This window comes from Scyliorhinus torazame, chromosome 13 (assembly GCF_047496885.1).
Source record: "Scyliorhinus torazame isolate Kashiwa2021f chromosome 13, sScyTor2.1, whole genome shotgun sequence".
Classification (NCBI taxonomy): domain Eukaryota; kingdom Metazoa; phylum Chordata; class Chondrichthyes; order Carcharhiniformes; family Scyliorhinidae; genus Scyliorhinus; species Scyliorhinus torazame.
In genome coordinates, this window is record NC_092719.1 from 101,341,481 (window position 1) to 101,357,265 (window position 15,785).

At 45.6% G+C, this 15,785-nt stretch overlaps 1 protein-coding gene across 3 annotated transcripts in view; it reads right to left on the reverse strand.

Annotated features, from left to right (window-relative positions):
• Positions 1 to 340: 340 nt before the first annotated feature.
• Positions 341 to 15,785, reverse strand: part of ift122 (intraflagellar transport 122 homolog (Chlamydomonas)) — a 459,699-nt gene continuing 444,254 nt past the window's right edge. For all 3 annotated transcript variants that reach the window (XM_072472002.1, XM_072472003.1, XM_072472001.1), the window contains 2 exons: positions 5,102 to 5,266; positions 341 to 3,478 (listed from right to left, as the gene is read on the reverse strand). In XM_072472002.1, coding sequence (XP_072328103.1) covers positions 3,389 to 3,478; positions 5,102 to 5,266 — 255 coding nt within the window. In that variant the 3' untranslated portion in view covers positions 341 to 3,388. The remainder of the gene's footprint in view (positions 3,479 to 5,101; positions 5,267 to 15,785) is intronic.

A 15,785-nucleotide genomic window follows, 5' to 3' on the forward strand; every position in this document is an offset into this window, starting at 1 on the left:
GCCATGTCAATAGGTGGACAGGATCTTGGGGTTTCACAAAAAGAGGGATCTGTGCAAATGCTCTCCATCCCCATCAGCAGTTACAGCTAGGCACCTCCTCTCCCTCTAGCAGCACTGCCCTCTTAACTTGGTAGGACCTGAGGGGAGGGGACCGGTGGGCCCACTGCCCTCATGTAAACTGCTCCAAGGCCAAGAATACAGCTAGGATCACAAGGGCATCTCCAGGTAGGTAAACTCAGCTGTCACTTTGATTAAATCTCTCTCAAAACATGCATCCACAGCTGACCAACACAAATTTGTTTTAGTCATAGATAATGACATAAGAGTTTCCAACGACACCTTATGGTACAAATTTATTTTTAATAATGTATATGTGAATTTATAAATATATCAAACACCAGAAAACACAGGGACCAGGATTTCAATATTTGTTATTCGTAGTGAAATTAAACACATTCTTGATCTTTCGTTTCTGGGTTTGCAACATTAAACATAGAGAAAACTTATTGGATAGTGTGTTAATAATCTAAGAACCTCCTTCAATCAAAGGACCACACTGTCAGTGATTTTCACAAGATGCCATTTACCTTCAGAGGCTGCACCTTATAGTCCATTTATTGAGCAATGAAACAAGTGCCCTTTAAACTGTATATCCCAAGGGATAGCCAGTGTGCCCATTGCCAAGGTGCACCTTGGCCACTGTCTCGCTGTAATATCAGGATGTTGTTGGCCTAATGCATGTTTGATTAGGGAAAATTGGGGCACATCACATGCTTCAGACAAGGAATATTGCAGACTTTGAAACAACTACGCAGAGAGTCCCATCAGTGTGGAGAATACACACCATACCATTTACAGAAGGCATATTTATTTGCTGGATGAAGATTACATAATGTTCTCAGTGTATCATTCCTACTGTTTTGTTAGCTGGAAGAAAATATTAGGGGAGTTTGCAGTAAATTTAGTTCTGATTTAAATAAACAAGCTCTGATAAAAAAAATAAGATCGACAATTAAACCTAAACCCATATGCATTTACATTGCACCGTAAGATCATGAGGTGTCCAAAATATCTGCTTCAAACACAATCTTCTTCAAGTATGTCCAAATAAACCCTGACTGTCATCTTATAAAGCAACTAGAGAAAGATATTCAATTTATTACAGGGCTGACATCTACTCAACTTCTAAGTCTCCTAGCATACAAGGTCAAAGAATAATTCTAGTAATCCTTCTTATCACAGCATAATGCTCAATGCTTTAGTCTGGGGGAGGGGCAGGGGCAAATTCTTTATTCATCAAAATGAGGTCAGAAGATGTTCAGGTTGGAAACAACAAATTCAAGTATCCTACAAATGAGAAATAAAACATTTTAAATAGGTCCATCTCAGAGCAGGGGCAGACAGGGTCTAGTCACAAATTAAAGTTCCCTCTACACCAATGTACCCCAATCCAAATATCATCAGTCTGAGAACTGCAGAACCCAATCCGAATAAGACTGACTACTGAGAGGGTAAGATTCCATTTTGTAGCATTCCTGGTACTCCTTCCAGCTGGGCTGGGCTTTGTACCAGGAGACTGGATGAGTCGTCCCATTTTATCTCCCTAACCTGTGTGATCTCCTGCTGCATCCTGCTTGCAGGTGTAGCTATCAGAAATGGAAAATTCTCCTTTGAACAAATATAGACAGTTGCTGTGAAAGCTGCATTCTCTGGGAACTGAGTTGTGGCAACCCAAAGTTCATTTCACCCATTGAGAGGAAACGTCCACCCCATCAGTCTGGGCTCTAACTGCTGCAAAGCAGGGGTGCTGTCTACTATCTTTATCTGTTGGTGAGCTCCTACAATGGCTCAGACAAAGCTACGATATCACTAGAAACCTGCCCATCCATCACATACTGTAGAATAACCTTTATCTAGCAAATGAGAAGTTTGTGTTAGTTACACAGTGTAAAAAGAAAAACCATAATAGGCATCATTTGATAATAAAATTTTAAATGCTTCAATTAAATTTACTGAGAAAAGAAAATTGATCCTCACTTCACATTTTTATGAAGAGATTTTTAATTCAGTCAAATTAAACCAGTGTATAGGTAGGGATTTGTTTATGGGCAAATGAAGCTTATTTTTGGTTAATATTTTGGTAATTACATTTATCTTTTACAGATGAGTTTAGTTCAGGGGATTTGGCCTCATTTGGGTTTATAGGGAATGTGTTAACTTTCCACTGAGGTACTGGACTTAAATTGCACTAAAGCAGCATTGAGGCAATCATGCAACCCCATCGGATGGAATATCTTGTCAGCCCAACCAGTCGGTGTTTAAATGTTGCACATGAGCCTCCTCCTACCTCTTCTCATCCAAATCTATCATTGTAATCCTCTACACATTTCTCTCTCGTGCACTTGCCCAGTTTCCTTTCATTCAGCAGAGAAGAAACACTTGCAACGCTGGTCAGGTTATGTAACATATTCTTGCTTGAAGTGAAGCCCTTGTTTTTTAGGAGCTGGGGTTATGAGGCTAGGGTGGGTGCTCTTTCACAGGGTTGGCGCAGACTCGATGGGCCGATTGACCTCCTCCTGCATTGTAGTGATTGGTTTCTATTCTATTCTGCGAAGAGGGGAGAAGGAGACAGGAACTAACCAGTCAGTCACCAATTTGTGGATTGTGGAATTGCTTCAGCTAATTTTGGTATTTTCTTTTTATCAGTAAACACAAAGGAGATGATTTTAAAGATGCAATGCTGTGGCAGGTAGGTGGAGAAGTTGATTTTTGTTCAATCAATGAAAGGGATACAGACTTCCACATCTGGTGCTCTGTGCCAGTTTTGCACACTCGTAAAGTCAGCTCTACAGTTTGCAGGGTCATACTGAAGTTGTTATTATCAAGTTATGGTCCAGCAAGACTACCAACACATCTGTCTCAAAAAAACATCTACTTAGGGCAGGGGGTTGGGGTTGGGGCAAGCTGCTGATACTGGGAAAACTGAACCTGTTGCCAGTAGGGAATGAACTACCATTACACACATACCATGTGCCCATACCACAGGAGGAAATGGTCACACCATACAGGTATCACCACACAGAGCTCCTGCAGTTAAATCCACATTTAGCATATAATGTACAATCCTCATTGGTTTTGGTATTCACTCAATAGGAGAACAGTAACATTTCAGGTTATCTTTCAAACACTTTCAGGTTCTGTGTTCAGTTTTGTAAAACCACAGCTCTGTATGGTCCAGGGGCAGATATACAGCCTGTTCTGGAGGATCACTGTGCAGCAGACCCAGGTGCAACAGTTACTGCCTTAAATACCATTAACAACTGCTGCAAAATTCTTAGGACTGAAGGAATGGTAAGATCCTTTTTACTCTTTAGTTGTGCCATGTTGATCAGAGACCGGGTTCATCTATTGGCCGGCGACAGTATGGGCAACAGTTGTGCTGAAGGACAAGCAATTCATAGTCTTCACTGTGAAACATCTGTGGGTGAAGGATAACAGTGGTGAAGTCGGGCTAGGCAACACAGAATCTCAATCAAGCAATGTTCAAGTAAACAATATACCAGTGGGCAAATATGTATACATTCAATGGAAATATGGTGATGACTGTGGATGAACAGAGAGAAAAGGATTCAGATACATCATTCCCTTAAGTTCAAGGGCAGGTGTAAATAAAGCTGTAAAACAGATTAGCAGCATTTTGGGTTACACATATCAAAGCACAACGTATGAGATGGAAGAACTAGTGATACAACCGTACAAAATGTTGATTAGGCAACAAATCAGTGTATACAATTTTAGGTGTCAAGGCACAGAAAGCATTCCGAACAAGAGCAATTCCGATGAGACAGACACTCAGCACAGGGTCTGGTAAACAAGTCGGATGGTTAGTAGATTAGTAGGAAAGGGTAAGTGTGATAGAAGTCATGAAGGGTGCTAGAGAAATTGGCAAAAGATGTGGGTTCCGAGCTAGCAGGGAGGGGGAAAGGCTTGGCTTTGTAGACAGACGGAAGCGGGGCAAACAGCAGAGGCAGCTGAACAGTGATCTCAATTTAAGTGGTGAAGAGGCTCATGAGCTTCTTACACTTGTTGAAGAGCATAGAGAGAGGGTTAGGAAGCATTTGAGTGGGGGAAACCAGCTGGGGCGAGGGGTGGGAGGGGTGTGCGTGTTATGTTTGTTACTATTTCTGAAGTAGTATACACTTAAGGCAGGGGAGAGTTTCAATGTGATTTGCTGTTGCCCAGCCATCAATCTAGATCTTGCGAAGATGAGGACTGTGCTAGGAAGGCTGACCAAGATATAGAGAATCAGGTGTGGTATATAACTGACATTGGATCAGAACCTGCCTAGTTTTTGTCAGATGAGTAATTGGAAGCTTGTAAGTTTAGCTGTAAGTGATTGCGGAAAGAGATTTAATTTCTTAATGTCAGTGTAGAAGGATGCAAGGGGATGTGGGATGATGATGATTCTAAGGGTATAGTTAGAGATGATGTTTCTGGTAATTGAGACATAGGAATCATGGGTGCATAGAGGGAAAAAGATATGATAAGCTCAAGGGAGGAAAACGTGAATATGATAGGCAGAACAGGAAAGAAATTAAATAATTGGAGAGGTAGTGGGAGTCTGGAATTCGCTGCCCGAGTTGGTGATGGAGGCAGAGACCCTGAACTCTTATAAAAGATACCTAAACCTACACCTTAAGTGCTCTAAGCTACAGGACTATGGGTACAGGAGGGTGGGATTAGAAAGGGAACCTGGGTGTGCTCGGGCTGGCATGGACAAGATGGGCCGAATGTCCTCCTTCTGTACTGTAACTTTATTATTATTCCAGGTGTCAATGGGAGCTGATCAGGTTTCAAATCATTGAGAATGAAGAATCACTCCGTACAGAGGAAGGAGTGTAACTCCGGAAAAGAGGGAGGATCTCTCTGGAAAAGAGGGAGGGTCTCGCTGGAAAAGAGGGAGGGTCTCGCTGGAAAAGAGGGAGGGTCTCGCTGGAAGAAATATAGCTGGAAGTTGGGGGGATGGATGGTGGGGAAGAGGTTTTTAAAGAAATGAATGGGGTGTAACAAGAGTTATGGTAAAAAAAATGTAGAATCCCACCTGGAAACATGTAGGGCACATGGTGATGGAGACATCAGGTAACAGTGATCGATAGTAGTGCCACCTTAATGGCTTTGCCCAGCGTTTAATCAGAACATCCCTTCTGCTCATTGATTGCAGGACTTCCCTATTCACAATCACTGGGACAAAATCGGAGCTTCCTTGCTGCAAAAAGAAATGCCGGGAAAACAACAAATAAGAATCATTGGACTAGACTGTCTATTATTCCTGCAACATACTTATGTTTTTGATAATGAATTGATTTGTGAGACACTCTGAAAAGTTCAATGAGTTTCTAGTACTGCGTGTAGTGATATGCATATGCAATTATACATGTAAATATGTTTGACCTCCGACCACTAGGGGAGGCAAGTTGTACCTAGGGGAGTCTGTAGAAGACGTCGTTGTGATTAGTTGTTCTTGTGATTGTTCAAGTTTGTTAGTATTAGTTTCCAACCCACAGTTTGTTATACAATAGTAAATTCGACTGGTCCAGAACTAGATGTTCTTTGGTACGCTGACTCAGTGATTGTCTGTGTAGTAGAACATAACACTGCGATTCTGCAGAAACCTCCTGTAGTGAAAATAAGATCTGAATGTGGAAATTACAAACTATTGGATAATCTGTAAGGAGATTTGATGGAGGTGTACAGGATTATGACATGTTAGGATAAGGTAGACAAAGAAAGACGGTTCTCTGGAGCTGGTAGACGGGGATGTGCAGGTTAGGTCACAGGGGATTGGGCTGGGTGGGCAGGGAGTGGACCTGGGTAGGGTGCCGATTTGATGGGCCGAATGGCCTCCTTCTGCACTGTTGGGATTTTATGGATTTTAAGACCTAAAAATGGAGATTTAATAAGGATGCGGAGAATAGATGGGTTTTTTTGGGGGGGGGGCGGTAAGGAAGAACCTTTTTACACAGTCAAGCATAAAGACCTTGAGCTTTCTGCCCATGAGGGTGCTGGAAGTAGAGAATGAATAATTAAAAAAGGAAATTGGATGGGGACTAGAGGGAAATAAATTCACAGGGCTATGAGGGGAGAGTAAGTCTGATTGGGTTCAATGGGCCTAGCCACCTCCTTCTGTAATGACTGTGTGGGGTGAATTTTCCAGGAGAAGGTGGGGTTACGTGGTTAAGACATCTTTGCCAACTTTAACACGGGTTGTCCTGGGGCTGGTTTAACTAGGTAGGAGTGGGACTTCGGCCCCGCAGGTACCTGGGAGAGCTGCAGGCCAATCTGTGTATTCCCAGCAGCACCAGGACATAATAGTTTTAAAAATAAATTTAGAGTACCCAATTATTATTTTTTCCAATTAAGGGGCAATTTAGTGTGGCCAATCCACCTAGCCTGCACATCTTTGTGTTGTGGGTGCGAAACCCACGCAAACACGGGGAGAATGTGCAAACTTCACATAGAACATAGAACAATACAGCGCAGTACAGGCCCTTCGGCCCACGATGTTGCACCGAAACAAAAGCCATCTAACCTACACTATGCCATTATCATCCATATGTTTATCCAATAAACTTTTAAATGCCCTCAATGTTGGCGAGTTCACTACTGTAGCAGGTAGGGCATTCCACGGCCTCACTACTCTTTGCGTAAAGAACCTACCTCTGACCTATATCTATTACCCCTCAGTTTAAAGTTATGTCCCCTCGTGCCAGCCATATCCATCCGCGGGAGAAGGCTCTCACTGTCCACCCTATCCAACCCCCTGATCATTTTGTATGCCTCTATTAAGTCTCCTCTTAACCTTCTTCTCTCCAACGAAAACAACCTCAAGTCCATCAGCCTTTCCTCATAAGATTTTCCCTCCATACCAGGCAACATCCTGGTAAATCTCCTCTGCACCCGCTCCAATGCCTCCACGTCCTTCCTATAATGCGGTGACCACAACTGTACGCAATACTCCAAATGCGGCCGTACCAGAGTTCTGTACAGCTGCAACATGACCTCCCGACTCCGGAACTCAATCCCTCTACCAATAAAGGCCAACACTCCATAGGCCTTCTTCACAACCCTATCAACCTGGGTGGCAACTTTCAGGGATCTATGTACATGGACACCTAGATCCCTATGCTCATCCACACTTTCAAGAACTTTACCATTAGCCAAATATTCTGCATTCCTGTTATTCCTTCCAAAGTGAATCACCTCACACTTCTCTACATTAAACTCCATTTGCCACCTCTCAGCCCAGCTCTGCAGCTTATCTATATCCCTCTGTAACCTGCTACATCCTTCCACACTATCGACAACACCACCGACTTTAGTATCGTCTGCAAATTTACTCACCCACCCTTCTGCGCCTTCCTCTAGGTCATTGATAAAAATGACAAACAGCAACGGCCCCAGAACAGATCCTTGTGGTACTCCACTTGTGACTACTCCATTCTGAACATTTCCCATCAACCACCACCCTCTGTCTTCTTTCAGCTAGCCAATTTCTGATCCACATCTCTAAATCACCCTCAATCCCCAGCCTCCGTATTTTTTGCAATAGCCTACCGTGGGGAACCTTATCAAACGCTTTGCTGAAATCCATATACACCACATCAACTGCTCTACCCTCGTCTACCTGTTCAGTCACCTTCTCAAAGAACTCAATAAGGTTTGTGAGGCATGACCTACCCTTCACAAAGCCATGCTGACTATCCCTGATCATATTATTCCTATCTAGATGATTATAAATCTTGTCTCTTACAATCCCCTCCAAGACTTTACCCACTACAGACGTGAGGCTCACCGGTTTATAGTTGCCGGGGTATTCTCTGCTCCCCTTTTTGAACAAAGGGACCACATTTGCTGTCCTCCAGTCCTCTGGCACTATTCCTGTAGCCAATGATGACATAAAAATCAAAGCCAAAGGTCCAGCAATCTCTTCCCTGGCCTCCCAGAGAATCCTAGGATAAATCCCATCAGGTCCCGGGGACTTATCTATTGTCAGTCTGTCCAGAATTGCCAACACCTCTTCCCTACGTACCTCAATGCCATCTATTCTATTAGCCTGGGGCTCAGCATTCTCCTCCACAACATTATCTTTTTCCTGAGTGAATACTGACGAAAAATATTCATTTAGTATCTCGCCTATCTCTTCAGACTCCACACACAATTTCCCATCCCTGTCCTTGACTGGTCCTACTCTTTCCCTAGTCATTCGCTTATTCCTGACATACCTATAGAAAGCTTTTGGGTTTTCCTTGATCCTTCCTGTCAAATACTTCTCATGTCCCCTCCTTGCTCGTCTTAGCTCTCTCTTTAGATCCTTCCTCGCTACCTTGTAACTATCCATCGCCCCAACCGAAACTTCACACCTCATCTTCACATAGGCCTCCTTCTTCCTCTTAACAAGAGATTCCACTTCCTTGGTAAACCACGGTTCCCTCGCTCGACGCCTTCCTCCCTGTCTGACCGGTACATACTTATCAAGAACACACAGTAGCTGATCCTTGAACAAGCCCCACTTATCCAGTGTGCCCAACACTTGCAGCCTACTTCTCCACCTTATCCCCCCCAAGTCACGTCTAATGGCATCATAATTGCCCTTCCCCCAGCTATAACTCTTGCCCTGCGGTGTATACTTATCCCTTTCCATCATTAACGTAAACGTCACCGAATTGTGGTCACTGTCCCCAAAGTGCTCTCCTACCTCCAAATCCAACACCTGGCCTGGTTCATTACCCAAAACCAAATCCAACGTGGCCTCGCCTCTTGTTGGCCTGTCAACATATTGTTTCAGCAACCCCTCCTGCACACACTGTACAAAAAACGACCCATCTATTGTACTCGAACTATATCTTTTCCAGTCAATATTTGGAAAGTTAAAGTCTCCCATAATAACTACCCTGTTACTTTCGCTCTTATCCAGAATCATCTTCGCCATCCTTTCCTCTACATCCCTAGAACTATTAGGAGGCCTATAAAAAACTCCCAACAGGGTGACCTCTCCTTTCCTGTTTCTAACTTTAGCCCATACTACCTCGGAAGAAGAGTCCCCATCTAGCATCCTCTCCGCCACCGTAATACTGCTCTCGACTAGCAGCGCCACACCTCCCCCTCTTTTGCCTCCTTCTCTGAGCTTACTAAAACACCTAAACCCCGGAACCTGCAACATCCATTCCTGTCCCTGCTCTATCCATGTCTCCGAAATGGCCACAACATTGAAGTCCCAAGTACCAACCCATGCTGCCAGTTCACCTACCTTGTTTCGTATACTCCTGGCATTGAAGTAGACACACTTAAAACCACCTACCTGAACACTGGCCCCCTCCTGCGACGTCAAATCTGTGCTCCTGACCTCTATACTCTCATTCTCCCTTACCCTAAAACTACAATCCAGGTTCCCATTTACACCACATCAACTGCTCTACCCTCGTGTACCTGTTCAGTCACCTTCTCAAAGAACTCAGCCAGGTTCCCAGGCTGCATTAGTTTAAACCCCCCCAAAGAGCACTAACAAATCTCCCCCCCAGGATATTTGTGCCCCTCAGGTTCAGATGTAGACCATCCTGTCTGTAGAGGTCCCACCTTCCCCAGAAAGAGCCCCAGTTATCCAGAAATCTGAATCCCTCCCGCCTGCACCATCCCTGTAGCCACGTGTTTAAATGCTCTCTCTCCCTATTCCTCATCTCACTATCACGTGGCACGGGCAACAACCCAGAGATAACAACTCTGTTTGTTCTAGTTCTGAGCTTCCATCCTAGCTCCCTGAAAGCCTGCCTGACATCCTTGTCCCCTTTCCTACCTATGTCGTTAGTGCCAATGTGGACCACGACTTGGGGCTGCTCCCCCTCCCCCTAAGGACCCGGAAAACACGATCTGAGACATCACGTACCCTTGCACCTGGGAGGCAACATGCCAAACGTGAGTCTCTCATGCTCCCACAAAATCTCCTATCTGTGCCCCTGACTATAGAGTCCCCAATTACTAATGCTCTGCTCCTCTCCCCCCTTCCCTTCTGAGCAACAGGGACAGACTCCGTGCCAGAGGCCCGTACCCCATGGCTTACCCCTGGTAAGTCCCCCCCCCCCCACAAGTATCCAAAGCGGTATACTTGTTTCTCAGGGGAACGACCGCAGGGGATCCCTGCACTGACTGCTTTTTCCCAGTCCCTCTTACAGTTACCCACCTATCTCCAATCTTTGGTGTAACTAATTCCCTGAAGCTGCTATCTATGACCCCTTCTGCCTCCCGAATGATCCGAAGTTCTTCCAACTCCAGCTCCAGTTCCCTAACTCGGTCTTGGAGGAGCTGGAGATGGCAGCACTTCCTGCAGGTAAAATCAGCAGGGACACTAACTGCATCCCTCACCTCAAACATCCTGCAGGAGGAACATTGCACTCCCTTCCCTGCCATTCCTCTAACTTTCTAGCAAGATCTGGCTAACAACTAAATTAAATTTTTTATAGAAAATAATAATAATATAATAAAATAAAATATGGTACTTACCTCAGACCAATGGGTTTTATTATTAGGTTAGAGGAGGAGGGCGGGTGGGAGACACTACACGTGTAGTGTCTCGGGTTTCCTCTCCACCAGAATTTATTGGTGAGGGTCTTCCCAGACGTCCGCGGGTCGACTTCCTGTTCCCGCCTAAAACACTAATTAAAAAAAAAAAAATAATAATAATTCTCAGCTCCTGCTGAAATTGACTAACCAGCCAGCTCCACTCCCGCCAAAATCGACTGGCCTGCCCCTGCAAAGACAAGTGCTTTTAAAGGACAGACTTACCTCCCAGCAACCACTTCCGCACTGCTCCCGCTGAAACTGACTCACCAGCTGTTCTCCCGCCGAAATCGACTGGCCTGCCCCTGCAAAGACAAGTGCTTTTAAAGGACAGACTTACCTCCCAGCTACCACTTCCGCACTGCTCCCGCTGAAACTGACTCACCAGCTGTTCTCCCGCCGAAATCGACTGAACCAACATGGACTGTGACTCAGAGCCGGGATCAATCCTGGGACCTTGACGCTGTGAGGCAGCTATGCTAACCATTGTGCCACAGTGCTGCCCCCAGGACATAATATTAGCCACTGCTCAGACTATGAGGAGTCTAGTGAACAAGGAAGAGGGATATCAGTCTTCAAGAGAAGTCTGGGGTTTTGGTTGGGGGGGGATGAGAGTGGGGCAAGAGGGTGGGTGGGAGAGTTTTAGAGGCCAGGGATTGAGGCACAAAAGGGAGTGGGGGAAGAGAGTCCCATTTTGGTTGGAAGGTGACCCAAATGGCCACAGGTAGTGCCAAAGGAGGTACCCCACCTCTTCCTTCTGACCTTTTAGTCTGAGGTGTTAAGGTGCAGGCTGGTCACCTTCATTCCACCTTCACCTGCCCAATTATGGTAGTAGAGGTGAAATGAGGTCCTCAGGTGACCTTTCATTGGCCAGGAATAGGGCCTCAATAGGAATAAGGGCAGGTGGGTTGCTTGATGCTTTACCTGACCTCCCCGTTATATGGGGGGGGGGGGGGGGGGAAGCTCTGGGATGGGTAGGAATGGGGAGGCATACAATTCCTCCATGAAAATAAATGACAACAACTATTCCTCATTAGTCACTGGATTAGGAACACCCCTCATTCTACAGGCAATCTTAATTTAGGCTGTAGTTTTAAACTAAATTCTAGATTAAAGTTTTTATAGTACATTTTCTGTCCTAATGTCCATTCACCATCATTATTGAAGTCATTAAACTGAAGAAGTTATTTTCTGCCCACACATGCTGCATTATTCTCCAACCATGTTAACTGCGTCAGAGAGTTCAGGCAATCCTGTCCTTGCACAATAGCAAACACGGATTTGAAATATTACCAGTTTGTAATGCACCCTTAACAATACACTCATGTCTCAAAAGCAGATTGTGAAGCTACAGCCTCTGATCTGTTTCCTCTCACTCTCAGTCGGGAAGCTCTTCACTCATGTGAAATAATAAACTGAGATGAGTGACAGACAAATGCAGAGCTTTCATGTGAAGTCAGTCAAGAGGGTAGACCCAGCTGAACTGCCTTTCTGAAACAGTGCTGACTGTCACTGAAAATACATTTTCATACCCATGGCCCTGGAATGTGTACAATGATGGATTCTAGTATTATGCTAATGGAAGACTAGTACTTTGGTTTGTTATCTTTTATGAAAATAGGACCTTTTATGAAAATAGGACAACAGCCAATGGTGACAGTTCACAGGAGGACCATCAGTTTCGGACCCCATGGAGCCAATTCTGTTGAAGATGGAGTGTAAATAGGTTCCCCGGAACTTCGAATTCCATTGCACTCTCAAAAGCAGCATACGTCTCATCATTTGCCACTATTGTGATTGGTAGATCTGGGCCGTTATGTGAGAATTTTTGAACTTAGCTCTCTATTCCCTCAATCAATTGGATATGGTGAAAAACTGAGGCTACTGTACTATTCCCGTGGAACACCATTTTCACTTCCTGACAATTAAACCTTCTTCAGATTTTCTGTTTCTAGCCTCCCAACCAACTTCCATCCCATGTTCCAAGGTTGCTCCAATTGTTGTATTCCATTTCTTCTATTATCACTTGTGCAAAACCCGATAAAATGCCTCACTGAAGTACATATAAGTAACATCCATAGATAACCCTTTATTTATGTCAGTGGCCTCAAGTAAAGTCAGTCATACGAATGCGGAATATTTGGCTAATGGTAAAGTTCTTGGAAGTGTGGATGAGCAGAGGGATCTAGGTGTCCATGTACATAGATCCCTGAAAGTTGCCACCCAGGTTGATAGGGTTGTGAAGAAGGCCTATGGAGTGTTGGCCTTTATTGGTAGAGGAATTGAGTTCCGTAGTCATGAGGTCATGCTGCAGCTGTACAAAACTCTGGTACGGCCGCATTTGGAGTATTGCGTACAGTTCTGGTCACCGCATTATAGGAAGGACGTGGAAGCTTTGGAGCGGGTGCAGAGGAGATTTACCAGGATGTTGCCTGGTATGGAGGGAAAATCTTATGAGGAAAGGCTGATGGACTTGAGGTTGTTTTCGTTAGAGAGAAGAAGGTTAAGAGGAGACTTAATAGAGGCATACAAAATGATCAGGGGGTTAGATAGGGTGGACAGTGAGAGCTTTCTCCCGCGGATGGAAATGGCTAGCACGAGGGGACATAGCCTTAAACTGAGGGGTAATAGATATAGGACAGAGGTCAGAGGTAGGTTCTTTACACAAAGAGTGGTGAGGCCGTGGAATGCCCTACCTGCAACAGTAGTGAACTCGCCAACATTGAGGGCATTTAAAAGTTTATTGGATAAGCATATGGATGATAATGGCATAGTGTAGGTTAGATGGCTTTTGTTTTTTGACTTCCCATGTTGGTGCAACATCGTGGGCCGAAGGGCCTGTACTGCGCGGTATCGTTCTATGTTCTATAACCTACCATTCACAATGACATGCAGACTCTCTGACCAATTCAAGTGCTTCAGTCCCTAATGGTTCTGTTACTTTCCTATTACTGTCAGATTTTCCCTCCTGCTTAAAGAGTAGAGTGATATTTACAATTTCCAATGCAATTCCCCAATCATGGGAACTTTGGAAGATTGTTTTTAATTTAAAGTGGCGGCATGTAGAGAGAGGTCACATGTTAGGTGGCTCCTGCTAGGGACTCTGGTTTTTGACTTTTATGTCCGGTTTCAGGGGTAGTTTGTGGATGAGTTGGCGTGGGAAGCAATAAGGAAGATGAGGAATGTCAAAGACACAGAAGAAAACTGCTGGAAAGAAGGCGGCGAGTGAAGGTACAACGTCGGGTGTTGCTGTGAATCATGTCGGAAGAAAGACAGTGGGGGCTGGGGCCACTCCCCACATGGTGGAAACTCTGACCGAGGTGATATCGGTGGAGTTTGAGAGGCTGTTTGCCAAGCATATGGAGGTGCTTCGGGAGGAGATGATGGTTTTGCTGAAAGAGTGGATGGAAAAGGCGATTGCCCCGGTGAAAGTGGCAATGATGAAGACATTGGTCGAGGTGCAGGAGCAAGGAGAGAAGTTGAAGGGGGTGAAGGAAGCATTGTTGCACATAGAGACCAGTTCGCCTCGATGGGTGAGGAGCTGCAGAGGTCAACAAGGGACTCAGAGTTAAGGTGGAGGACCTGGAGAACAGGTCGAGGAGGCAAAACTTGAGAACTGTGGGCTGGCCCGAGGGGCTAGAGGGCCCGAGGACAACCGAGTACTTTGCAAAGATGATCGTTGAGTTGATGAGGGAGGAGGAATAGCCCTCCCACTATGAGTTGGACAGGGCGCATTGGTCACTCAGGCCAAAGCCTAAAGCCAATGAGCCACCAAGGGCTGTTATAGTCTGCTTTCACAGCTACCACGTGAAGGAGAAGGTTTCGAGATGGGCAAAGCAGAGACGAGATGTGAAGTGGGAAGGCATTGGCATACGACTATATCAAGACCTGATAGCGGAGCTGGCGGGAAGGCGGGTGGCCTTTGGACCGGTGAAGGCAGCATTGTATGCCAGCGGAGTGAGATTTGGAGTGGTCTACCCAGTGAAGCTGAGAGTGACTCAGAATTGGCTCTCGGCATGGTAGCACACTGGTTAGCACTGTTACTTCACAGCGCCAGGGTCCCAGGTTCGATTCCCGCTTGGGTCACTGAATGTGTGGCGTCTACATGTTCTCCCCGTGTCTGCATGGGTTTCCTCCGGGTGCTCCGGTTTCCACCCGCAAATCCCGAAAGACGTGCTGTTAGGTGAATTGGACATTCTGAATCCTCCCTCTGTGTACCTGAACAGGCACCGGAATGTGGCGACTAGGGGCTTTTCACACTAATTTTATTGCAGTGTTAATGTAAACCCACGTGACAATTATTATTATTACAATTCGAGGGATTTTAATTTTGAGACAGTGGAGGCGGCGGAGACATTCATTAAGGCTGAAGGACTGGGACTGAGATGAGAGTTGGGATTTGGACTTGGTTGGTAGGGACGGGGATTGTGTTTCTCTTATTGAGAGGTTTCTATTTGATTGGGGTTTTGTTTTGATGTATCTTGAATGGGGGGGGGGTGATTTGTTTCAATGTGTTTTGGTTTTCTGTTTTCCTTATGGGTGTGGTTCTGTGTTGTTTCTTGGTTTAAGGGAGGTGGTTTGTTTGGGCATGTGGCTCCGGGGTACTGAGGAGGGGCAGCTCTGGCAGGGGTCATCACACTAGCGAACGTAGGTTGGCCGGTGAACTGGAGTGTGGTGGGGGGAGCCCATGATTGTTGGAGCCTGGTCGAACAAGTTTCAATGGGCCAGGAGGTTTGAATGGTGGAGATCGATACTGGGGGAAGGGATCAATACTGGGTGAAGTGTTTGCAAGAGGAAGTGGATGGAGGGATTCTGGGATGGGTTCGATATTTGCAAAAGGATGGGGCGGGCCTGGCCGGATGGACAGGACTGGGGTCAGGGAAATGGCAGACAGGATGGAGGGGGGAGGTGAGAGACCCCCAGTCAGAATGGTGATGTGCAACATGAAGGGGTTAGGGAGACCGGTGAAGAGAGCTAGAGTTTGTACGCACTTGAAGAGTTTAAAAGCTGATGTGGTGATGCTGCAGGAGACTCATTTGTGGGTGAAGATCCGGTGAGGCTTAGAGAGGGGTTGGTGAGCCAATGTTTCATTCGGGGTTCGATAGTAGTGCTCGGGGGGTGGCAATCTTGCTGGGCAAGAGGGTGAGGTTTCAGATGGAGAAGGTGGTGGCTGA